Source organism: Syngnathus typhle, linkage group LG4, assembly GCF_033458585.1.
Source record: "Syngnathus typhle isolate RoL2023-S1 ecotype Sweden linkage group LG4, RoL_Styp_1.0, whole genome shotgun sequence".
Classification (NCBI taxonomy): domain Eukaryota; kingdom Metazoa; phylum Chordata; class Actinopteri; order Syngnathiformes; family Syngnathidae; genus Syngnathus; species Syngnathus typhle.
This window is the reverse complement of record NC_083741.1, coordinates 1,549,281-1,576,446: the sequence shown is the minus strand read 5'-3', so window position 1 is coordinate 1,576,446 and position 27,166 is coordinate 1,549,281. Positions and strand designations below refer to the sequence as shown.

At 40.1% G+C, this 27,166-nt stretch overlaps 1 protein-coding gene across 1 annotated transcript in view; it reads right to left on the bottom strand.

The window, feature by feature from the left end:
* The window catches only part of LOC133153238 (USP6 N-terminal-like protein), a 58,370-nt gene that overhangs the window by 5,075 nt on the left and 26,129 nt on the right, over window positions 1–27,166 (bottom strand). Inside the window, 6 exon segments of the mRNA XM_061277396.1 lie at window positions 2,474–2,522; window positions 3,800–3,909; window positions 7,426–7,533; window positions 9,994–10,074; window positions 10,384–10,423; window positions 14,461–14,532. Coding sequence (XP_061133380.1) covers window positions 2,474–2,522; window positions 3,800–3,909; window positions 7,426–7,533; window positions 9,994–10,074; window positions 10,384–10,423; window positions 14,461–14,468 — 396 coding nt within the window. The 5' untranslated portion in view covers window positions 14,469–14,532.

The window sequence follows — 27,166 nt, the reverse complement described above, 5'->3', positions numbered from 1 at the left end:
GTGAAAACAATTACCGTATTTTCCGCCCTATAAGGCGCACCTAAAAACCTAAATTTTTATCAAAAGTCGACAGTGCGCCTTATAGTCCGGTGCGCCTTATATATGGATCAAGTGATGAATTTGTTGATCCATACTGGTTGTACACAGTGCTCTGCCAAAATGTTTTAGTATGTTTTAGTACGACTAGTAAATTACAAGGTCGCATCGCTTCCCAACATTACGGTAACTGTAGTCAGGGGGCGTCACCGAATAGCTGTTGTACCCGCGAGGCTATTTCATTTCAAAATAGGCTGCTCCGTTAATGTTTCGAGTAAATCTACGGATCGATATGGAAGGGAAACATAGGTAAGTAGTACCAATGCGTTAGATCGAACTTTAGTCAGTTCCGATCATTTTATAGGAGATCGTTTGAGAAACGTGATTGTTTACACTTTGCTGAGGCTCATGGGAGATTGCGAGCTGAGGCTCATAGGAAATTGCGGATGGCTAATGCTATAACGATAGCTGCTATACGCGCGAGGCTATTTCATGTCAAAATAGGCTGCTCTGTTCATGTTTCGAGTAAAACTACGGATCGATATGGAAGGGAAACATAGGTAAGTAGTACCAATGTGTTAGATCGAACTTTAGTCAGTTCTGATCATTTTATAGGAGATTGTTTGAGAAACGCGATTGTTCACACTTTGCTGAGGCTCATGGGAGATTGCGAGCTGAGGCTCATAGGAAATTGCGGATGGCTAATGCTATAACGATAGCTGCTATACGCGCGAGGCTATTTCATGTCAAAATAGGCTGCTCTGTTAATGTTTCGAGTAAATCTACGGATCGATATGGAAGGGAACATAGGTAAGTCGTGCCAATGCGTTAGATCGAACTTTAGTCAGTTCTGATCATTTTATAGGAGATCGTTTGAGAAACGCGATTGTTTACACTTTGCTGAGGCTCATGGGAGATTGTGAGCTGAGGCTCATCGGAAATTGCGGATGGCTAATGCTATAACGATAGCTGCTATACGCGCGAGGCTATTTCATGTCAAAATAGGCTCCTCTGTTAATGTTTCGAGTAAATCTACGGATCGATATGGAAGGGAAACATAGGTAAGTAGTACCAATGCGTTAGATCGAACTTTAGTCAGTTCTGATCATTTTATAGGAGATCGTTTGAGAAACGCGATTGTTTACAGAGGGCTCGTTGGTTATTGGCTAGTGGGTGCATACCGCAACCCTAGTCAACCTCAGTTTGTTGCAGTAAAGCTTCTATTTTATACGCCTTATAGTCCGGTGCGCCTTATATATGGACAAAGTTTTAAAATGGGCCGTTCATCGAAGGTGCGCCTTATACCCCGGTCCGCCTAATAGGGCGCAAAATACGGTACATAGACGGGTTTCCACAGCTTTCTTGATGCTGACACTGCAGCACAGCTTCAGGATGATCAAATCCTCTGCGTTTTTGTGGCATTGTGCTCAGTAGTTGCAGCCAACAGCTGAACTGAACCTAATTCCTAGCATGCCTTCCCTCTCCTTGCAACAGTACTTTAACACTATACATTCATGCACAAAAACCCTTCTTAATAAAAAAGTAACTACAAAATGAAATGTTTGTATAGAAACTATGTATGTGAATGCTCAAGAGCTGACACTGAGCTGAAACATTGAATTTAATTAATTTGCTGAAATATACAATGTGAGTCTTTAACTTGGAAAAATGCAGCCATAGTCAAGTGTCTTTCCTGTGCCGGTCCCAAGCCCGGGTAGTAAATGCAGAGGGTGCGTTAGGTTAGCCATCCGGCGTGAAATTTGCCAAAATTTCTTATGTGGCGACCCATGAGGGAAAAAGCCTTCAAAGTCTTTAATTTGGAAAGGTTTGACACGGTCAAGAAATGTAGCAGGATGAGGTAAATATGTAGACTATCTTAGAATTTGTGTATTTCATTGTAATATACAGTGCATAAGTTTCTCTTGAATTCACTGAGCAAAATCAATGATGAATTGCACCCCAAATTCCATGACATACAGCCAACTCTATCACCATGGATGGCTATGCAGTCTTATATTTGGAATGCACATTTATCTTCTCCGTTTTATAAGTGAACTCCAAAGTATGTGGAAGCAGTTTCCACTAGGGGTGTAACAGAATGCCAAATAATAAATCGACAAACACAGAACTGGAAAAAGAACTGCAAACAACTAGCTCTAATTTTTTCTGCAAATAAAATATTCTCCAATATGCAAAATAATAATAACATATCTGATAATGAAATGTTAAAGAAATGATAATATCATTGTTTTTTAGGAAAACGCAATATTGATACGTAGCTGTGGTGATACATAGTATAATTACTTTCTGGTTTATAGATAGTTACACTAAAGGTGTAATAAGGAATTAATACAAATTTTAGTCATCTCTATTAACATTCAATGAGTTTCACTAGTACAAGAGTGGGTTTTGTGATGGAGGCAAAACTGTCACTCACTGTGTTGTAGGCTGAATACGCCGACAGAACATTGAAGAGAGACTGCTGTCTGCAAAAAAAGGTTCAAAGTAACAATGTCAGAAAATGAGTAAATTATTTCCACGTTACTATTGTTCTGTTCACTTAATACGTGTATGCTTGTACCCATGGTCTAGAACCCTTCACATCTTTCAAACATACAAATAGCAGTAACATCAAATGTCCTAAATACTCGCGACTAAAATAAACTGATGTGTGTCTTGGAATTACGCTTCCTACCAATGAAACAGTTAACAATAATAATCTGTGTATTTTATTTAAAGCACTATTCAGTACACTCAGGGTCACTGTACCAATAATTTACTAACTGTGATTACAACAGACATATACATTTCAGAGGTTGACCTGCTTGTCAAAACAGTTTGTTTTCATCCTCAGAAATACCACTGTTTAAAAATAGGTAATACTTTGGAAATACCTCTTAGGTAATCCATCCGATTTCATTGAAACATTAACAAAAACTTTCTAAAGCGACATGTGCTCAATGGGTTTTCAATAATTTTATTTTCTTCATACTTAGTATTTTCTGCTTTTGTTGACTTTAGTCATAATCAGAAATAATTTGTGGTTGCAAGCCAATGTTCCTTCTACAGAAGCTTACAACACTGTTCAAGTCATTGTTTTGCATAACAGATGCAACAACACAACATCTGCAATGTACTATACATTCTAAATCATAAACGAAAACATTAGACTGACCCTCGCCCACAGTGAGGCGAAATGAGCGATCAACTACACAGTGGCTGCAAAAATTTCTTAATAAAATGGAGCTCAAACTCGCCAACACTTTTTTTTATATTCAAATATACATTTTGCAGTTAGGTAAAGAGTAAGTGAAACTAGAACTACTACATACTTTCCAGTCCCTCTTCCAAAATAGGCCTGTGATCTATTACAATGACATCACAATGTAGAACACTAAATTCCAGTGAAACCCATCCAAAACATAGCCTGGACTTAGTCCACAGTGAGGTCGCAAACGCAATGGGTAAGAAAAACGCTCCCTGATTTCATGATCATACCCAATTTAAATGAATTGATAAGGTTAAGATCCTCAATCAGCTCTCAAATATGTACGTATATTGTCCATCCATCCATCCATCCATCCATCCATCCATCCATCCATCCATCCATCCATCCATCCATCCATCCATCCATCCATCCATCCATCCGTCCGTTGTCTGTACCGCTTGTCCCTATGGGGGTCACGGGCGTGTCCTGAACCCATTGCCAGCCAATCGCAGGTTGGTCGGTTGTTTGGTCTTTTATGATGATTTGAATACTTACTTGACTCCAAATCGATCCATGAACATGACATGATTGCGGAAGGTCCTGTTGATGTCAAGGTCAATCTGTTTGATCTCAGATGAGTGGAGTTTGGCTTGCTCCTTCATTTTCTAGAACATCAAGACATTATAGTCAGGTTAAGATACCGTAATTTTCGGACTATAAGTCACGTTTTTTTTCATAGTTTGGGTGGGGGGGCGACTTATATTCAGGAGCGACTTATATATATATGTTTTTTTTCACAAATTTTTACTTGATCATTAACACATCACTTACCGTAAATTCCGGACTATAAGCCGCAACTTTTTTCCAAAATTTTGAACCCTGCGGCTTATAGTCAGGTGCGGCTTATATAAGGATTTTTTCGTGATTTTTGTTATGACTTGATCACTTCAAGATTTAAGAGTTTTTTATTCGCCATGTTTGAGCGTGCCAAACAAGGAATTTTACATTTAGGTGACTAACAACACTCAGGACAAAAAAAAAATTAATAATTTCACTTTTATACACTGCGGTACCTTGAAGAAAAAAACAACAACACTAATTACTATTTTGAAACACTACTATGGCTGCTGCTTATTCTGGCTGTGTTGCTTGTGACTAGGGGTGTAAATCGCGGGTTTTGTCATGATACGATATCATATCGATACAAAGACGCACGATACGATATTTGCCGATATCTTAAAGCCTGCTGTGATTCATTCATGATACATCACGATATAGTGCTCTACGATCGATATAGAACAATATCCTGATTTATAACAATTCATACGCAAAATCAACAAGGTACTGCAAACTCTTTATTTAGGAAATTACAAAGTGCTTCCAAACGAATGACTTGAAGCCCAAAGGCGAGCGAATTTCCTCGTCTTCTTGGACACTAGCCATAGCATCAGCCCAGGAGCCGCGTAGTTGTCGGCTCCCCTTTCACGTGCCTGCTCTGCTCACAACACAACACGCCGCGCACTGCTCGCGGAAAGAGGAAGCAAGCAACAATGAACTGGATTTCAAGATAAAGTCGCGTCTGATGTCCGAGGTCAAAAACGGGCGATATAGATCGATGTTTACGTTTAGCATCGATGCCAACAAATCGTAGAGCGATTAATCGATGTGTATCGATGAATCGTTACACCCCTACTTGTGACTATTATGATCTTTAGTAGGAATGCACGCTAAGTAACCTGCGTCAAAGGGCTCTAAACCCTTTCTCTTACTCTGCCATGTGACTCAGAGATTACACAAAGCAGTCGCGCTGTTTGGACCATCTGCATTGTATCAAAACCCAATCAATCAGCATTTAAATTAAATTCTTCTGACATTTTGCTCATCAAAAACAAGTTGTAATGAACGTGAACTTTTAATGCATTTTATTCAGAAGGTTACTTTGAACCCCGAGGCTTAAATGGAGGCGCGGGGTATTTATGGATTTTTACGGCCTCCAGGGGGCGCTCTCGCAGGATGCAAGTCGCTCTTGCTTCTTCTTCTTCTTATTATTATTATTTCTTCTTTGTTTGTCAGCAAGACAGACGAAGAAGAAATAATAAGAAGAAATAATGCGCCGAAGAAGACGTGCTAGTTTGTGTTTTGAACATTTCGCGCATCACGCACACACCCTCATGGAAAACACACGAAGAAATGCATTTGATGCAGCTTTTAAGTTAAAAGCAATCGATTTGGCTGTCAAATAGGGAAATAGAGCTTAAATGGCGGCGCGGCGTATTTATGGATTTTTACGGCCTCCGGGGCGCTCTAGCAGGAAGCAAGAGCGAGACAGACGAAGAAGAGATAATGCGCCGAAGAAAACGTTCTAGTTTGTCAAGACGGTTGCGTCACCCTTTTCTTTATTTCGTGGTCCCGTCTACTCTGGAGCTATACGTGTCGCTCGCTAGTTTAATGTAATTTAGCGCTTCGTGCATGAATAAAATTACCATGAACAGACCCTCATCACACTCGAAGAAATGCTGAGAAAGTGTGAGGCGAAGGATATCTAACGCTATTCCAATCGGACGCTGAGGAGGAAGGCTTCGATGGTTTCACCATTGCACAGGAGGAAGATGAAGACAATGAAGCTCTTTTTTTACTTTTACTATGTATGAGGTATGTTTTTTAACGAGCCCTGTTGGTGCTGTACTACCGTGTTGCTGCTGTGTTACCACCGCGTCTCAGTGACTTTTACCGGGTATGTTTTTTTAATCCAGCCCTATTAGTCTTGTGTTACTTCCGTGTTGCTGCGGTTTTACTGCCGCGGCACGGGCAGTGTTTGGAAAGAAATGTTAAGGTATGTTATTAAAACTTTAAAAAAGCTTTCTGTGTCCAGTCTTTCTTTGTTAATAACTCGCGTTGGAAAGAAATGTTAAGGTATGTTATTAAACTTTAAAAAAAGCTTTCTGTGTCCAGTCTTTCTTTGTTAATAACTCGCGTGCACACTTCCGTGTTGCTGCGGTACTACTGCTGCGTCACAGGCAATGTTTAGAAAGACATGATAAAGTATGTTATTAAAACTTTAAAAAGGCTTTCTGTGAACGGTCTTTCTTTGTAAAAAACGCGTGTGCACGTGCGGCTTTTAGTCCGGTGCGGCTTATATGAGGAAAAAACCTAAAATATCCCCCAATTTTAGCTGGTGCGGCTTATAGTCCGGTGCGGCTTATAGTCCGGAATTTACGGTACTTACAAGTATAGTTGACCACTGCACATGTTATTTTTAGTATAGTTGATCACATGCTTTGATATCTTTATCTTGAACATATTCAAAACGTGAAAAATAGAGAGAAAAAAATCAAATAAAGTAATTAACACTTTAAAGCGCCATATCCTCTGGACATGTCCTCTGTCACCAGGATGACATAAAGGACGAGAAATTTGATCGATGGATTTATTGATTTGGAGTGACACAAATGGTTTGATAATATTGTTCTTTATGTGATAGTTATTTAAAATATAGTTTATATATTGTTGTATGGGCCTGTGGAATAATTTGAACTGCGGCGCGGCACACGGCATTGTTGACAAGGGACGATCGATGGATTTAATGAATTGGAGTGACACAGATGGTTTTAGAAACGTGTTATTTATGTAATAGTTTTTTTTAAATAACTGAATGTTACGTCAGGCCCGTTCTCAGCTCCTCGTTTGTATTTGTCACGTTAGCATACCGTATCGTTTAGCCTGTTGTTGCTCGTTCATGTCTGTTCTTGGTGTTGGATTTTGTCGAATAAATTGCCCCCCAAAATGCGATTTATACTCTGGAGCGACTTATATATGTTTTTTTTCACATTTTGGGCATTTTATGGCTGGTGCGATTTATACTCCGGAGCGATTTATAATCCAAAAATTACGGTACTCATATGTATGTTTATGAAAAACAAAATTCAATGAAAGTATGATGATTCCAATTGCTTTATGCAGGAAAAAAATTATGCAAGCAAAAGCTGCATTCATAGCCTCATGAGATAACTAAAAGCTTAAGAGCATACAGTATGGTATTTCACTTCACAATTTGTCCCATACCAGCTTTGCAGCAATGACAGTGGACATGGTATTGTCTGAATTGCTGTTAATACGTGAAAGTCCTTAGACAAGACCCGGAAAACAATGCTGGCATCGTGAATAAGTATTCTTGTGTTTACCTCATATTTACCCTCATTGAGCTTCTTGATGTCCTCCACATCCAACAGCAGACACCAGACACGACCTCTAAGCTGCATAGGGATGCCTTTGTACACCTGTTTCACCATCTGACAACATGAAGTCGAGCAGAGGGAGGTACAAATGTGGCAAATACAAAACCAGAAATTTTAGTCAGGCATGGTATAATGATAATAATGATAATATTAATAATAATAATAATAAAACTGTCAATATTTTGATGCAACAAAATTTAAGCAATTTTCAGATGCATTAAGGCAGTGGTCCCCAACCTTTTTTGCGCCACGGACCGGTTACGTGTCAGAAATATTTTCGCGGACCGGTCTTTATATAAATAAATATATTTACATATTTATTATTTAAATATTTATATATATAAATAGGATGAAATAAAATGATACGACTGGCATAAAAACAAATATAAACCACATAAAAATAAAACGTTGAATTAGTGGGAGCACCGAGCTCTTTTCTCAGAAATGAGCCGTTCCCATCTAGGCGTAATCGGAGACAATGACACCCGAAGTGGTTGAGGTTTGTCTTTAAATGCAGGATGCTTGGTCTCCATGTGCCGAAGCAGGTTTGAAGGCTTCATTGCCTCGTTAGCTAGCCTTTCACCACATATGCGGAGTGCACTTGGCGCGTCAGAGTCACCTGTGGCGATAAATCCATATTTTAAGTAGGACTCCAGAAATGTTCTTTTAAATGCAGCTTTCCTTGTCTTAGAAGTCGTAGCCTCTTCTTCTTCAGTGTCCTCATTGGACGTTTTTCCCTTTCCGAAGAAGCTTTCCAAACTTCTCTGTTTCTTGCTCATTTTTGCTTGCCTCGCGGGCTTGACTGTGGTGACATGTTACGTGACCGAGACGAGCGCCCTGTGTCAAGAGTCCTTATTTTTCAGATGCACCGATTGGGAGAGATTCGCCAAATTTTTTATATTTTTCAAAATAAATTCTTACTCATTTTTGGTAGCTTTGCGGGCTCGACTGGGGAAACATGTCACGTGACCGGGACGAGTGTCTTAACCTGAATGAATTGATCGTCAATGAAAAAAGAAAAAAAAAATCATTTTTTTTTTTTTTTTCCTGTGCGGCTCCGCGGCCCGGTACCAAGTGACGGTACCAAGTTACCAGTACCGGTCCGCGGCCCGGTGGTTGGGGACCACTGCATTAAGGCATCTGTGGGTATCAGAGTTTAGAAACAGCTTATTGCAAATATGACAAAACATCAAAAACATTACCATGAAAATTAGCCTTTGACGGCTGGCTCTTTTGTAGTACCGTATTTTTCGGAATATACGTCGCGTTTTTTTTCATAGTTTGGGTGGGCGACTTATACTGAGGACCGACTTATACGTGAATATTTTCATAAATTTTCAAAAATTAAAAAAAAAAAAAGTGAAACCGCGATAAACGAACCTCGATGTAGCAAGGGATTACTGTAATTTGAATCAGTGGCGCGGCGCGGCGGTTGTTTACATAAAGGACAAAGATTCGATCGCAGGATGACGAAGATGACGAAGGGCCCCACGTATTACCGGCATCATTAGCGGCTTTGTTTGTAAGTGAAACGGAGGATGAAGAGTTTGAAGGATTTAAGGATTTGGAGTGACACAGAAGGTTTGAAAAACTATTATGGCTTTTACGCACGCCCGGTCCTACTCTACTGAGCTCTCTTTCACCTCCGTGGATGGAAGTCTGAGGCCGGTGCTCGGTCGGGTGGCTGTCCGGGGACGGTGGATGGGGCTTGGACATGGCTTTTACGCACGCTCGGTCCTATTCTATGGAGCTCTCTTCCACCTCCGTGGCTGGAAGTGCCACCTCTGGGGATGGAAGTCCACGCCGCCACACGCCTGGAAGTCCACGCCGGTGCTTGGGTCCTTGTACTTTGTTAACGCTACAATATAGTTATATACTAGATCTGTGGAATAATGACGAGGCTGACATCAGGGTGCACGGGCGGCTTTGTTGACAAAGGATGAGGAATCTGATCGATGCATTGAATGATTTGGAGTGACACAGATGGTTTGATAATATTATTACTTATATAATAGTTATTTGATATATAATTTATATATCGTTATATGGGCCTGTGGAATATTTTGAAGTGCAAGCGCCGTCAGCGGTGCGCACCCATTGTTGACATAAAGGACGATCGATGGATTTAATGAATTGGAGTGACACAGATGGTTTTATAAACGTGTCATTTATGTAATAATTATTTGACTAACTCTGAATGTTACGTCAGGCCCGTTCTCAGCTCTTCGTTTCTGTCTGTTTAGGTCACGTTAGCATACCTATTGTTTAGCCTGTTGTTGCTCGTTCTTGTCTGTTCTTGCTGTTGGATTTTGTCGAATAAATTTCCCCTAAAATCCGACTTATACTCCGGAGCGATTTATATGTTTTTTTCCACGTTGTGCATTTTATAGCTAATGCGACCTATATTCCGGAGCGACTTTTAGTCCGGAAATTACGGTACTCAATAATGTCACACCATTTATTGTCATTCGGGATAGACAGACGATTTTTACATTTCATTTGGCTGCTACTTACTCGGTCACTGTTTTTGTATTTATCCCACTTCTTCACCATCCTCAACCACTTCTCTGCTCTCACCACCGCTAGTTGCTTCAACTGTGGAAAAACGAACAATGAAATAAACATTTGAGTGTGAGGAATGTGTGTTAAACTTCACACATCCCTTACACACAGCCTCAGTTACTATGTTCCTTTCTGACATTATGGGCTTTATATTTTTTGAAGGTGTAGATGCGCTCAAGTGTAAAAACTGGTGAATCTGGCGCACCAGTCAATTGGATAAGACTTTAGCCTAATGGAATCACGTGTACTTATTGGTCCAGGTAATACGTGACTTTAGTGAATGGGATCCGGGAACACTTCAACTTCACCTTGTTCTGATAACTTTACACATGCATAATGTACCTTTTCTTCATTAGCAGTTGGTGCAGGCAGCTCATCGTCACTGGAAAATGCATAAATAAATAAAATAATTAACAGGAAGAAAATAGTATTACTTCTACAATACATTTATAATCTCGTCAAAAAGATCAAGAATCGATTTACTGCATGAACCCGAGGCGATCAATGACTTTATAGACGCTGTCGTCAGCATCTTCCCAGGGGTCAATCTTGACCCCACCCTGTCTGCCCTGGAGAAATAATCAGTACCAATAGGTAAAGGTTATCTCAGGATGAAAAATAATTCAGTGGGTGTGTTGAACTGGGTGTTGGGGGTCAAATCAAGCCAATTATCTGATGGCTGGGGAGTGTTGGAGAACATGGAATTTGATTTGAAATTGAGACTCCAACCCAAACCAAACAGTACAGCTGAGAAGGTAAGAATTATGGGCCAACGCCATTGAATAAACTCAAGGCTACAAGCTCCTTAATAATAATTCCCATTCCATCTGGCAGTGTTGCATCATGAATTCGTTTTCATTTTGAGAAGATAAAAAATACATTGGTTTACAATCAGTAAACCTTCGATTGTTAAAATGAAACTTGATGTCAAGTGCATACACAATCACTCTCTAGGTCCGTCAAAAAGCAGAAATCTTTGTTATGGTAATATGATGATGATGATAATGATGATGATGACAGCGATGATAAATCCGTCACCGCACTTTTTCAAAGTCAATTCAGCCACCTCAACTATTCACTCCAAGGGGCAACTTCAAAATGTTTGCACTTCAAACTAACAAACTTCAAAATAAATGCAAGGTAAGTCATTGATATCCATGTGACCCTCGCGGTGCCTTCCATAGAAGCCTATGCACAACCGTTGTCATAGCTGGCTTAACTAGGATGCATTCAATGCAAGACAGTGGCCAAACCCGTCACTGGAGGACCACTTCAACCGTCTGTCAAAATATGTTCATGGTGCAAAAAAAAAAGACCCTAACCCTAACCCAAGAGAACATTGCCAAGCTATCTGATCACAGGGTCCCATACTCCAAGTCAGAGGTGGTCAATTAAAGGGCATTAATTTTTGAATAAAATTGCGAAATGAGGAGTAATCGATGAAAAATCAACGGTTTGTATGTGATCATCCCGGAAATTGCCGAAATGACTGTGACGTCGATTATAGGAGGCCGAGCGTTGCTGAGCCCATGTGTTAAAGGTATCTAATGAGCAGGGAGACATGCAAAACAGGGTAAGCAGTTTATTCAACACTATCATGCTGTGAGTTTTATTTTGTTCCAGCTATGAAACCTTCATTAGAATGCACGAGTCTCTCCCACTGAGAATTTAGCCCAGAATATGGGAATGTCAATCAGTGTCACAGCTGTTGCTAAGGCTAGACAGAGTTCACCCGTCCACGGCACACCCCACCTCTCAGACATTGAGCAAAAATTAACCTCACTGTCCATCTTCCATCTCCACATTAGCCTCTATAAAATTACCAACTAACTCGATGAGCAATTCTGCTTTAACAACAACCTTTATTAATGTACAAAAAGTATTCATTTATCCATGTCTACCTGTCAATCTATGCTCAAAAATCTACAAGACACTGATGTCATTCTGGGTGACTGATGAAAAGAATGAGTTTATGGCCACTGTTCAGCATTTCTTCAAACATTTCCACTCAACCAGTATAATCTGAAAACATTTCAATAAGGTTGCTTTATCTTGTTGGCAATTTAGAGCTGTTTCATACTGTTTGTCATTTTAACTACCGTAATTTTCGGACTATAAGTAGCTCCGGAGTACAAGTCGCATCAGCCATAAAATGCCCAAAATAGTGAAAAAAAAACATATATAATTCGTTCCGGAGTATAAATCGCATTTTGGGGGCAATTTATTCGACAAAATCCAACACCAAGAACAGTCATGAACGAGCAACAACAGGCCAAACGATAGGTATGCTGACGTGACATAGTAAACACAAAGGAAAAGCTGAGAACGGCCCTGACGTAACATTCAGTTATTCAAAAAACTATTACATAAATAACACGTTAATAAAACCATCTGTGTCACTCCAATCCATTAAATCCATCGATCGTCCTTTGTCAACAATGCGTGCGCGCCGCTGACGGCGCTTGCACTTCAAAATATTCCACAGGCCCATATAACGATATATAAATTAGATATCAAATAACTATTATATAAGCAATAATGTTATCAAACTATCTGTGTCACTCCAAATCAATAAATCCATCGATCAGCTGACGGCGCTTGCACTTCAAAATATTCCACAGGCCCATATAACATATATAAATTAGATATGAAATAACTATTATATAAGCAATAGTATTATCAAACCATCTGTGCACTCTAAATCATTAAATCCATCGATCAAATTCCTCGTCCTTTGTCAAAAACGCCGCGCGTGCGCCCTGACGTCAGCCTCGTCATTATTCCACAGATCTAGTATATAACTATATTGTAGCCTTAACAAAGTTCAAGGAAAGACGTGGGTTTGGTAAACAGCTCTTTATTTAACAAAACAAACTTCCAGGCGTTTGGCGGCGTGGACATCCAGCCACGGAAGTGGAAGAGAGATCCATAGAATAGGACCGGGCGTGCGTAAAAGCCATTTCCGAGCCCCATCCACCGTCCCCGGACAGCCACCCGGCCGAGCGCCGGCCCTCGACTTCCATCCACGGAGGTGAAAGAGAGCTCCCTAGAGTGGGACTGGGCGTGCGTAAAAGCCATGTCCGAGCCCCATCCACCGTCCCTGAACAGCCAGCCGGCCGAGCGCCGGCCCCCGACTTCAATCCACGGTGGTGAAAGAGAGCTCCTTCGAGGAGGACCGGGCGTGGGTAAAAGCCATAATAGTTTTTCAAACCTTCTGTGTCACTCCAAATCCTTAAATCCTTCAAACTCCTCGTCCGCCGTGTCACTTAGAAACAAAGCCGCTAATGATGCCGGTAGTACGTGGGCCCTTCGTCAACTTTGTCATCCCGTGATCAATCTTTGTCCTTTATGTAAACAACCGCCGCGCCACGGCGCGTCGCGCTGCTGACGTCACTTGAAATTCAAATTACAGTAATCCCTCGCTACATCGCGGTTCCACTTTTTTTTGGGGGGGAAATCTTTTGAAAAAAAAAACATATATAAGTCGCTCCTTATTATAAATCGCCCCCCGACCCACACTATGAAAAAAACCTGCGACTTATAGTCCGAAAATTACGGTAATAGAATTGGTCATCATTCCCCCCCATCACATGCACAGTGGGTAAATGCCTTTGGCAACACGAATTCATCGACCTGCGCACACCCACATTAGTTTATGTTTTCATCCTGAAGTAACACAAGGCAAAATACCGTGTTTTCCGGACTATAAATCACAGTTTTTTTTAATAGTTTGGCTGGGGGTGTTCCCTCCCTCAGACAGTGCATGTTTTGATAAATAATAATAATAAAAATAATCATTTATAAAAGAACAACATATACAAATAATTTTACTTTTCCTCTCTATTGGTAGAGATCTTCCTAGGGTACAATTTTTAGATTAAAATGAACATCTCAATATTATGGTTAGTTCTTAATCTCTGTATTACAAATATATAATTACTATAGTCAAACATTGATGTGAATTGAATGAGCAACCAAATAAAGAAAAAACGGATGGATGGATGGATCCATGGAGGGAAGGAGGGAGGAATGGATGGATGGATGGATGGATGGATGGATGGAGGGAGGGAGGGAGGGAGGGAGGGAGGGAGGGATGGATGGATGGATGGATGGATGGATGGATGGATGGATGGATGGATGGATGGATGGATGGATGGATGGATGGATGGATGGATGGATGGATGGCTCCAGCACTCCAATTCCCCATCCCTTATCCTCAATAGTCTTTGTCATTCTGGACTTGGCTGCACCGTCTGATCTGTCACAACGCCACATTAGGGTTCAAAGCTTGCGCAAGAAGTAGCGGCTTATAGTCCGGATACCTTTCCTGTCTGAATGTTACAACTGTAGAAAATGTCGGGTTAGAGTTCTTGTGAGCTAAGTAAAAAAATTCTGTTGTACTTTAAGGCACAGACTCACCGTGGCATATTTTAAAATGATGTCAGCTCTTTCCTCTGCTATTAATGTCTCAATGTCTTTCTTCATGTCAATCTGTGGAATAGAAGGAAAAAGCAGGTAAAAAAAACACACGAGTGCAACAGGCTAAAGAAAACTTTGCAGTATTGGGCTCCATGTGTTAATAGAAACAATTCTATCTACCGTAATTTTCGGACTATAAGTCGCGTTTTTATACTTATACTCAGGAGCGACTTATTTATGGGTTTTTTTCACAAATTTTTACTTGGTCATTAACACATCACTTACTTACAAGTATAATTGACCACTTCACATGTTATTTTTAGTATATTTGATCACTTCACATGCTTTGATATCTTTATCTTGAACATATTCAAAACATGAAAAATAGAAGGAAAAAATCAAATTAAGTAATTAACACTTTAAAGCGCCATATCCTCTGGACATGTACTCTGTCACCAGGATGACATAAAGGACGAGAAATTTGATCGATGGATTTAATGTTTTGGAGTGACACAAATGGTTTGATAATATTGTTGTTTATGTGATAGTTATTTAAATAATAGTTTATATATCGTTGTATGGGCCTGTGGAATAATTTGAACTGCGGCGCGGCACAAGGCATTGTTGACAAAGGACAATCGATAAAAGATGAGAAATTTGATCGATGGATTTAATGATTTGGAGTGACACAAATGGTTTGATAATATTGTTGTTTATGTGATAGTTTTTTTTAAATATAGTTTATATATCGTTGTATGGGCTTGTGGAATAATTTGAACTGTGGCGCGGCACACGGCATTGTTGACACAGGACGATCGATGGATTTAATGAATTGGAGTGACACAGATGGTTTTATAAACGTGTCATTTATGTAATAGTTTTTTTAAATAACTGAATGTTACATCAGGCCCGTTCTCAGCTCCTCGTTTGTGTTTGTCTTGGTGTTGGATTTTGTCGAATAAGTTGCCCCCCAAAATGCGACTTATACTCCGGAGCGACTTATATGTTTTTTTTCACATTTTTGGGCATTTTATGGCTGATGCGACTTATACACCGGTGCGACTGATACCGTTTTTTTCCATGTATAATGCGCCCCCATGTATAATACGCACCCTAAAAATGGCATGTCGATGCTGGAAAAAAGCCTGTACCTATGTATAATACGCACCCAAATTATTATTATTATTATTTTTTTTAAGTCCCAATGATCGTCACAAACGCATCTGGGTGTGGTGAAATTTGTCCTCTGCATTTGACCCATCCCCGTGTGATTTTGATCCATCCCCTGGGGGAGAGGGGAGCAGTGAGCAGCAGCGGCGCCGCGCTCGGGAATCATTTGGTGATCTAACCCCCCAATTCCAACCCTTAAGGCTAAATGCCAAGCAGGGAGGCAATGGGTCCCATATTTTATATGGTCTTAACTAGGCTGGATGTATTTTTTTTGTTGGTGTTGATTTCTCCGACTGCCTGTAAAGGCACCACCGCGATCAGTTCGTTTAAAATGAAAAGAGGAAAGTGACGTGCGGACATGTGAAAAAGGCGGCTCTGTATGGGAGAGAAGTTGAAGAGGAATAAAAACACCCTTGGAAACCAAAACTTGCCCCTCGTCGTGACTCGGAGCCGCAACAAATGTTTCCGATTTGTGTAGGGTACATTGTGACAGCAAACGAGCAGGTGATCGAGCAAGCGTCTGATACGAGAGCATTGCGTTCGTATGGAGCGTGTTTGAAGTGAACAGCAGAGACAAAAGGAAGGCAAAGTGTTGTGAAATAAAATATTACCTGTAATACGCATTTGTTATTTGCTGATTGTATTAAACTATCACATTCATTGTCAGTCAAGAAGAGGACTATTCGCATCGGATCCATAGTGCTTATGCGCAGTGATACTGCCTCCGTATGACATCCAGTCCGCGATGGAGATTAAAAAACAAACAATATTTGACAATAACACAGGTTTCTGTTCCTGTCTTTGGTAATGTCACCCTGTCTTTTTATTCCACGTCTTTGTCGGTCAGTCCTGTTGTTGGTTTTGTTAGAGAGTTATGTTAGTTTACCAAGTCTGTGTTTTGAGTTCCTCCAATGAACCCTGGTCCAAGCTGCACTTGGTCGCCCTGCTCCTTTCCACACTCCATCCGTGACAAGATTTTCTTCAAAAATTGTTGTACCATGATTTTCTTACAAAAAAAAAGAATTAAAATATAAATAAATAAAAATTGTACCCATGTATAATGCGCACCCCAGATTTTAAGATAATAAATTAGTTAAATTTTGCGCATTATACATGGAAAAAAACGGTAGTCCGGAAATTACGGTAATCTTAACTTTTAAAGGTTTTAAGGCCGACTTTAAGGAAGTGTTTACCGTTTCCTCACCTCTGTCACCAGGTGTTTGGGGGGTTAAAGCTCTGCTCTGATGTTCAGATATCTGTCACCGTGTTGCCATTTTGATTCTTTATTACTTTATTTAGATGTATTCTTTCAGTGATTCTTCAAGATCATGTATTTGGTCAGAATGTTTGCCGTTTTATGTGATTTTGCCTCATAAGATATACATCTTTCATAAATCTGACCTGCAACGGCTGAAGTGATGGAAACTGTTCATTCATAACATCATGTTATCATGCATATCATGTTCAACAAAATGAAGTGTTAAGTAGGGAATGGTAGACCTACTGGCTATTTAAGACTGACACGGCTTGAGTGTGAAACAACTTATTGGGGACAGTGTTTCCCAGAGTTTTATACGTATTTATTATGATTTTTGCTTTGTGGTAGCTCCTTGTTTTCTTCCTCACTGAATAATTGATTGATTGGAATTGATTGAGTCCAATTTTCACAGACGCCTGGCTAGAACCATGTTAAAGCAAAGAACATCTAATTTTGAGCATCAAATTAAAAGCAGGCAAAACTCCAGGCTGAACTCCAGACAAAAAATTATATTTGCTAAACAGAACTGGAACATAAAGGATTACGACAGCTGTATGCCATGCATCAGCAAACAGGAGTGGTACACAATGTTAAAAATGTAATATACGTATATGTAATGTAGTACTATGTTAAATATTTATATCAATACTGACGTTTGTTTATTTTCAAACTTGAATCCTGAGTTTTTGTTTGACTTTTGGGGTCTGCACAATAAATGTTCTGTAATTACATTATCATAGAGATTGATTTTGTGTCTCCAATTTTTCAATTTAGGCTTGCTTTGAGACATAAAAATAAAGTTTGCTCTTATACACAATGTGAATTCTCGAAATAACATTTATTTTCTCATATTATTTTGGTTTAATAAAATCCTTGCTCAGGTCCCTAGGACACATGCGCAAATGAAATTGCTCCACAAAATTAGAAAGTTGATTAGCATGAGTCAACCCAGTCACCAAGTGACGGCGAGCCACTAAGCAAATGAACCGACTTAAAATGTGCAATATCGAATACCGTTTTTTTCCGTGTATAGTGCGCAAAATTTTACTAATTTATTGTCCTAAAATCCGGGGTGCGCATTATACATGGGTACAAAAAAAAAATTAAATTTTTTTTTTTATTTTTTTAATTTTTTTTTTTTTTTTTTTTTTTAAGTCCCAATGATCGTCACACACGCAGGGAGGCAATGGGTCCCATTTTTATAGTCTTTGGTATGGTCTTAACTAGGCTGGATGTAATTTTTTTTGTTGGCGTTGATTTCTCCGACTGCCCGTAAACGCACCACCGCGCTTCGTGCGCGCACGGGACAGCAAACGAGCAGGTGATCGAGCAAGCGTCTGATACGAGAGCATTGCGGTCGCATGGAGCGTGTTTGAAGTGAACAGCAGAGAAGAAAGGCAAAGTGTTGTGAAATAAAATGCACAGAACGGATGCGCAAGACACGTCAGCTATATAAAGAGCGAGAGTTGTTTTCTTCCTATTAGTTTCAATTCACAGTTTAATTAGCAGTTTCAATCAGCAAATAACAAAATGCGTATTACAGGTAATATTTTATTTCACAACACTTTGCCTTGTTCCTTTGGTCTCTGCTGTTCATCCTAAAACACAAAGGCGCTCTTTAAGCAATGCGACAGTGAGCGCCCGGCGCGCTGCACCAAATTAAGCTCCCTGCGCAGTGCGCACTGAGGTCCACTTAAATTTTAGAAAGTACATCAGGACTTTAAAAATATCTTCTAAATTTCAGCGACGGCTCTGTCACAATAATCGACCAGCCCGGTGCAGTTGGGCGGTCGGCGGCGCGCTACGGTTGAGCGTTCTCTCGCACACTCTCTCTCTCGCTCTCTCTCGCTCTCGCACACACGCAAACCGGATATCATACGGAGGCCGCCATTACAGATGCGCAGAACGGATGAGCAAGACACGTCAGCTATATAAAGAGCGAGAGTTCAGTTCTCTACCTAAATCCGTATTACAGGTAATATTTTATTTCACAACACTTTGCCTTGTTCCTTTCTTCTCTGCTGTTCACTTCAAACACGCTCCATGCGCACGGAGCGCGGTGGTGCGTTTACGGGCAGTCGGAGAAATCAACGCCAACAAAAAAAATGACATCCAGCCTAGTTAAGACCATACCAAAGACTATAAAAATGGGACCCATTGCCTCCCTGCGTGTGTGACGATCATTGGGACTTAAAAAAAAAAAAAATAATAATAAATAATTTTTTTTTTTTAAAAAATTCATAAAAATTGGGTGCGTATTATACATGGGTACAAGCTTTTTTCCAGCATCAGCATGCCATTTTTAGGGGTGCGTACTATACATGGGGGCGCACTATACACGGAAAAAAAACGGTAGTTTCAATTCACAGTTTAATTAGCAGTTTCAATCAGCAAATAACAAAATGCGTATTACAGGTAATATTTTATTTCACAACACTTTGCCTTGTTCCTTTCGTCTCTGCTGTTCATTTCAAACACGCTCCATACGACCGCAATGCTCTTGTATCAGACGCTCGCTCGATCACCTGCTAGTTTGCCGTCTATCACAATGTACCCTACACAAATCCGAAACATTTGTTGCGGCTCCGAGTCACGACGAGGGGCAAGTTTTGGTTTCCAAGGTTGTTTTTATTCCTCTTCAACGTATCTCCCATACAGAGCCGCCTCATTCCCCTGCGCACGGAGCGCGGTGGTGCGTTTAGGGGCAGTCGGAGAAATCAACGCCAACAAAAAAAATGACATCCAGCCTAGTTAAGACCATACCAAAGACTTTAAAAATGAGACCCATTGCCTCCCTGCGTGTGTGACGATCTTTGGGACTTAAAAAAAAAAAAAAAAAAAAATTTAAAAAAAATTAAAAAAATTCATAAAAATTGGGTGCGTATTATACATGGGTCCAAGCTTTTTTCCAGCATCAGCATGCCATTGTTAGGGGTGCGTACTATACATGGGGGCGCACTATACACGGAAAAAAACGGTAGATCTTTATTTATCATTGTCACATGTCCAACGAAATTTAAATATGATGTTTCACTGGACTAAATACATAAATGCTTGAGAGGAAATGCAATTAAGAATACACACTAGGCAAGATTTGACAGGGAACACGTTCATTTAAGGGGTTAATCCACCCACAGTGTGTAGATTCCATGAAGCTGCATACAAAACAACTTGAACATTTACCCCAAAAAATGTAAATGGCGTGCACTTATAATAGCAACACCGTATGGTGCCCAAAGTCTCACATTCATCCATTCCCATACAAATTCATACACCAACGGGCTGCTGTTGCTATGACTACCATGCCCATTTGTAAAAAGGTAGGGTTCAATGTCTTGCCCAAGGACACTTTGACAACCAACATACAACCGCTCACTAGATAATAAAATGGACCATCTACAACTGGAACCCTCTTCAAAGAGGGAGGTTAGAAACTGCTGCGCGGTCATCCTGACGGAGACATGGCTGAACTCGTCAATACCGGACGACGCCGTTAGCCTGGAGGGGCTAGCTACATTCTGCGCCAACAGAAACAGCGAACTAAGCGGTAAATCCCGAGGAGGTGGGCTGTGTGTCTACATCAACAACAGCTGGTGCAACAATGCTAGATCTGTCGCCAGCTTCTGCTCTTCGGACATCGAGCTTTTGACTGTTAACTGCAGACCCTTCTATACTACTGGCCAGACCTCACATGGGTCTTTTATTGTGTGAAGGTCTCATTTGTTCAGTGTTGCGGGGGGGGGTGCTGGAGCCTATGCCAGTTGACATCCTATTAGAAATCTTGTCATGTCTTTAATGTCACAACAAATATGCCTTTTTTAATGTACATACCGTATTTTCCGCCCTAAAAGGCGCACCTAAAAACCTAAATTTTTATCAAAAGTCAACAGTGCGCCTTATAGCCCGGTGCGCCTTATATATGGATCAAGTGATGAATTTGTTGATCCATACTGGTTGTACACAGTGCTCTGCCAAAATGTTTTAGTACGTTTTAGTACGACTAGTAAATTACAAGGTCGCATCGCTTCCCAGCATTACGGTAACTGTAGTCAGGGGGCGTCACCGAATAGCTGTTGTACCCGCGAGGCTATTTCATTTCAAAATAGGCTGCGCCGTTAATGTTTCGAGTAAATCTACGGATCGATATGGAAGGGAAACATAGGTAAGTAGTACCAATGCGTTAGATCGAACTTTAGTCAGTTCTGATCATTTTATAGGAGCTTGTTTGAGAGACGCGATTGTTTACACTTTGCTGAGGCTCATGGGAGATTGCGAGCTGAGGGTCATGTTTTTTTGCGGATGACTAATGCTATAACGATAGCTGCTATACGCGCGAGGCTATTTCATGTCAAAATAGGCTGCCCTGTTAATGTTTCGAGTAAATCTATGGATCGATATGGAAGGGAAACATAGGTAAGTAGTACCAATGCGTTAGATCGAACTTTAGTCCGTTCTGATCATTTTATAGGAGCTCGTTTGAGAGACGCGATTGTTTACACTTTGCTGAGGCTCATGGGAGATTGCGAGCTGAGGGTCATGGGTTTTTGCGGATGGCTAATGCTATAACGATAGCTGCTATACGCGCGAGGCTATTTCATGTCAAAATAGGCCGCTCTGTTCATGTTTCGAGTAATTCTACGGATCGATATGGAAGGGAAACATAGGTAAGTAGTACCAATGCGTTAGATCGAACTTTGGTCAGTTCTGATCATTTTATAGGAGCGCGTTTGAGAGACGCGATTGTTTACACATTGCTGAGGCTCATGGGAGATTGCGAGCTGAGGGTCATGGGTTTTTGCGGATGGCTAATGCTATAACAATAGCTGCTATACGCGCGAGGCTATTTCATGTCAAAATAGGCCGCTCTGTTCATGTTTCGAGTAATTCTACGGATCGATATGGAAGGGAAACATAGGTAAGTAGTACCAATGCGTTAGATCGAACTTTGGTCAGTTCTGATCATTTTATAGGAGCGCGTTTGAGAGACGCGATTGTTTACACTTTGTTGAGGCTCATGGGAGATTGCGAGCTGAGGGTCATGGGTTTTTGCGGATGGCTAATGCTATAACGATAGCTACTATACGCGCGAGGCTATTTCATGTCAAAATAGGCCGCTCTGTTCATGTTTCGAGTAAATCTACGGATCGATATGGAAGGGAAACATAGGTAAGTAGTACCAATGCGTTAGATCGAACTTTAGTCAGTTCTGATCATTTTATAGGAGCTCGTTTGAGAGACGCGATTGTTTACACTTTGCTGAGGCTCATGGGAGATTGCGAGCTGAGGGTCATGGTTTTTGCGGATGGCTAATGCTATAAAGATAGCTGCTATACGCTCGAGGCTATTTCATGTCAAAATAGGCTGCTCTGTTCATGTTTCGAGTAAATCTACGGATCGATATGGAAGGGAAACATAGGTAAGTAGTACCAATGTGTTAGATTGAACTTTAGTCAGTTCCAATCATTTTATAGGAGATTGTTTGAGAAACGCGATTGTTTACAGAGGGCTCATTGGTTATTGGCTAGTGGGTGCATACTGCAACCCTAGTCAACCTCAGTTTGTTGCAGTAAAGCTTCTATTTTATGCGCCTTATAGGCCGGTGCGCCTTATATATGGACAAAGTTTTAAAATGGGCCGTTCATTTAAGGTGCGCCTAATAGGGCGGAAAATACGGTAATTTTCAAACATGAATCCATCTGTCCATCTATCCATTTTCTGATGCACTTGATCTGCTACACCTATCCTAGCAATTTTGGGGTATATTCCGAACTGGTCTTCAGACAATTGAAAGGCACGCAGACAAACAACCATTCACACTCACAATCACACATTCAGATAATTTGAAGTGGTCAATCGGCCTACCATTCATGTTTTTAGAATGTGGGAAGAAACCGGAGTGCATGGAGAAAATCCACGCAGCCATGGAGAGAACACAGGAAGGCTGTAGCCGGAATCGAACCCACAACCTCTGCACTGTGAGACGGACATGATAACCAGTTTTCCACCGTGCCACCCCATTTTTAAACAAACTGCATTAAAACTTGTCAGTGAACTGCAAATAAGATTTCATTCAATCCATGTTGCCAGGAAGATAAATACAGCACACTCTGAAATAATTTTATTTGGTAATACCAGCTTCATCGCAAACTTTTTTTTTTCACTCATTTGTGCAAATATACCTAAATGTACAACAGGATTTATCTATTCACAGGAAAGTGCAAATATCCATAGCCAATGAACAAGGTGAATAAGTAGTGCAAACAGTGTGTTATGTCGTGGCATCTATTTCTTTAAAGGTGAAATAAAAACATAATTGGAACTTGGTAGCATTTGGCGATATGTCTGCACGTGTCAAATAATGCTTGGTGAAGCAGTGATAATACACAGTCCAAAAAAATTAGTCAACTGCATGCCCTGTATAACATTCGGGTTTGGCGATAAGGCACTGACCTTTAAAATACTGACAAAGAAATACTCAACGTCCATAGAGGGACATTTTGCTTGCCAACATTGCCAAATACTTGCTCATGTAGAGTTTAGTTGTTTCACGCGTGTCAAATATACAGGATTCCCCACAATTAAATTTTACAAATTTAATAATTAAAGTGTTTTAAATTTATCCACCATTCAGTTTGTGTGCTGGACAAATGAATGAGTTAATTAAAACGTCTAGACATGAATAAAATGTTTTGAGTCTAGGGAAAAAGGCTGTCATTATTGAATATTTTTCAAATTGCTTATTTCAACAATTATTTCATTGATTAATCAAATAATCTTATCCAATATTATTTTCATTAAAATGTTTTAAAAACATTTGTTAACCAATTATTTCTGTTATTTCTGGTACTATATAAAAAAACAACTAAACAACAGTAAAGCAATATCACACATAGATTGATAGTCTGCTTTCCAAAGGAAAGGCAGATGATTGCAAGTGATTTATTTTGATGAAACACAACAGACATAGCAGTCTGCTTTCATGAAGGACTAGATATTTCAGATAATTGACTTCTTGAGAGCCTGAAATCAGAAGATTTCGACACTCTTTAGTTAAAAAAATGGCTCTAAACATTTACTCCATGATTAAAATATGAGGCGGTTAGTTTGATAACCGGTTTGTTGATGATTAATTGATTAATTTTGACACATCTAAGACTCACTTCGGAGAATGTGTAATTTTACTCAACACTGACTGGCTGCTGGTAAAATAAAAAACAAAATGTAACTTGGCTTATGTGTAACTCAAATAAAATATATTCCCTTCACAGGAGCTAAGCAAAAGACAGCTGAACAACTTTTCAAATGTCTCTGTATCATCAGTTTATCCACGCATAGGCATACAGGCCATTCTTTTTCCACAAGCGACAGCGTGCAGCTGAATACTCGTTGACCACTGAAAGCTTGCTGGACAGAAGGGCAGTGACTCCAGGGTAAGATGACCACTCATCAGCCATTTTGCCTGAAAGAGACAGACATTTTAACATTCTCATTCATTATGAAATAATAAACATACAGTGTAATCTACAGTTAGTTTCTAAATCCCTATTTCCATAAAACTCCATAATTTTTTTTTTTTTGTGTCCTTAGTCATTTGACATTGACACAAGAACTGAATGACACTGTTACCTGTTTTGGCGAAGTTCACAAGATGTTGTGTTACAAGATCTTGGAAACTCTTGTCCTGCTCAGAGAGTGGTTTTCCCAGAACTAACTCCAGTCCCCCAAAGAAAGCAATGACATCCAAGCAGTGGAAAGAGAAGCGGCTATGAAACGGAAGCAGAGGAATAGTTGTGTTGACTGCTCCAGAAGGTGTGTATGTCACCACATAACGATAAACAGGACTCTGAAGGGCAGCTGCAGAAACAAAAGTTTAAAATTACTTAATAAATCAACGGGCAGGATGATGCAGGAATCCTACACCAAACAGACTCCACAGATTTTAAATGATACATCAACCCCTCAAAAATAGTTTTTGCAGAGTACATGTGATAATGGTAAATTATATAATTCGGTGAATAGCTGCTTATTGAGCAAACACACTCACACACACGTGCACACACACGTGCACATACACACACACGTGCACATACACACACACACACACACACACACACGCACACACACACACACGCGCACACACACACAACAGTGGTGAGTGTTCTTAAAATATGCCGTAATTTTCGGACTATAAGTCGCGTTTCTTTTCATAGTTTGGGTGTGGGGGGGGAGGGCGACTTATATATGTTTTTTTTCAAAAAATTTCCCCCCCAAAAAAAGTGAAACTGCGATAAACGAACCGCGATGTAGCAAGGGATTACTGTAATTTGAATTTCAAGTGAGGTCAGCAGCGCGACGCGGTGTGGCGCGGCGGTTGTTTACATAAAGGACAAAGATTGATCACGGGATGACGAAGTTGACGAAGGGCCCCACGTACTACCGGCATCATTAGCGGCTTTGTTTCTAAGTTACACGGCGGACGAAGAGTTTGAAAGACTTAAGGATTTGGAGTGACACAGAAGGTTTGAAAAACTATTATGGCTTTTAGCCACGCCCGGTCCTACTCTAAAGAACTCTCTTTCACCACCGTGGATTAAAGTCGGGGGCAGGCGCTCGGCCGGGTGGCTGTCCAGGGACGGTGGATGGGGCTCGGACATGGTTTTTACGCACACCCGGTCCTATTCTATGGATCTCTCTTCCACTTCCGTGGCTGGAAGTGCACGCCGCCACACGCCTGGAAGTTTGTTTTGTTAAATAAAGAGCCGTTTACCAAACCCACGTCTTTCCTTGAACTTTGTTAAGGCTACAATATAGTTATATACTAGATCTGTGGAATAATGACGAGGCTGACGTCAGGGCGCACGCGCGGCGTTGTTGACAAAGGACGAGGAATTTGATCGATGGATTTAATGATTTCGAGTCCACAGATGGTCTGATAATACCATTATTTTCCATGTATAATGCGTAAAATTTAACTAATTTATTGTCCTAAAATCTGGGGTGCGCATTATACATGGGTACAAAAAGAAAATCATGGTACAACAATTTTTGAAGAAAATCTTGTCACGGATGGTTCTTTACAACGTCACTTTCCTCTCTTCATTTTAACCTAACTGATTGCGGTGGTGCCTTTCCAGGCAGTCGGAGAAATCAACGCCAACAAAAGTCAAGTTTATTTATTTAAAAAAATATACATCCAGCCTAGTTAAGAAATCACCAGAAAGATCACCATGACAATTGTGAATAATAAATAAATAAATATTATATATATTATTATTATAATAATAAATCACTCAAATATTGGTGATCCCGTTGAGAGTCTCACATATTTCTTCGCTATCGAGTTTGCTACTGCATGCGCAGTGATACTGACCGGCAGAATAACATCCGGATGTTCCCAAAGATGATTTTTTTTCTGAAATAATTTTACGGATTTAAGTAACCCGGCCGGGTCATACCAAAGACTATAAAAGTGGGACCCATTGCCTCCCTGCTTGGCACTCAGCATTGAGGGTTGGAATTGGGGGATTAGATCACCAAATGATTCCCAAGCGCGGCGCCGCTGCTGCTCACTGCTCCCCTCTCCCCCAGGGGATGGATCGAAATCACACGGGGATGGGTCAAATGCAGAAGACAAATTTTACCACACCTAGATGCGTGTGTGACGATCATTGGGACTTTAAAAATAAATAAATAAATAAATAAATAAATAAATAAATAAATAAATAAATAAATAAATAAATAAATAAATAAATAAATAAATAAATAAATAAATAAATAAATAAATAAATAAATAAATATTAAAAAAAGTCAAAATTTGGGTGCGTATTATACATGGGTACAAGCTTCTTTCCAGCATCGACATGCCATTTTTAGGGTGCGTATTATACATGAGGGCGCATTATACATGGAAAAAAACTGTACTATTGCTTATATAATAGTTATTTGATATCTAATTTATATATCGTTATATGGGCCTGTGTAATATTTTGAAGCGCAAGCGCCGTCAGCTGCGCGGACCCATTGTTGACAATGGACGATCGATGGATTCATTGATTTGGAGAGACACAGATGGTTTGATAACATTATTGCTTATATAATAGTTATTTGATATATAATTTATATATCGTTATATGGGCCTGTGGAATCTTTTGAAGTGCAAGCGCCGTCAGCGTTATAGTTATTTGAATAACTGTTAATATGTTATGTCAGGCACGTTGTCAGTTCCTCGTTTGTGTTTATGTAACGTTAGCATACCGTATACCGTTTTTTTCCTTGTAT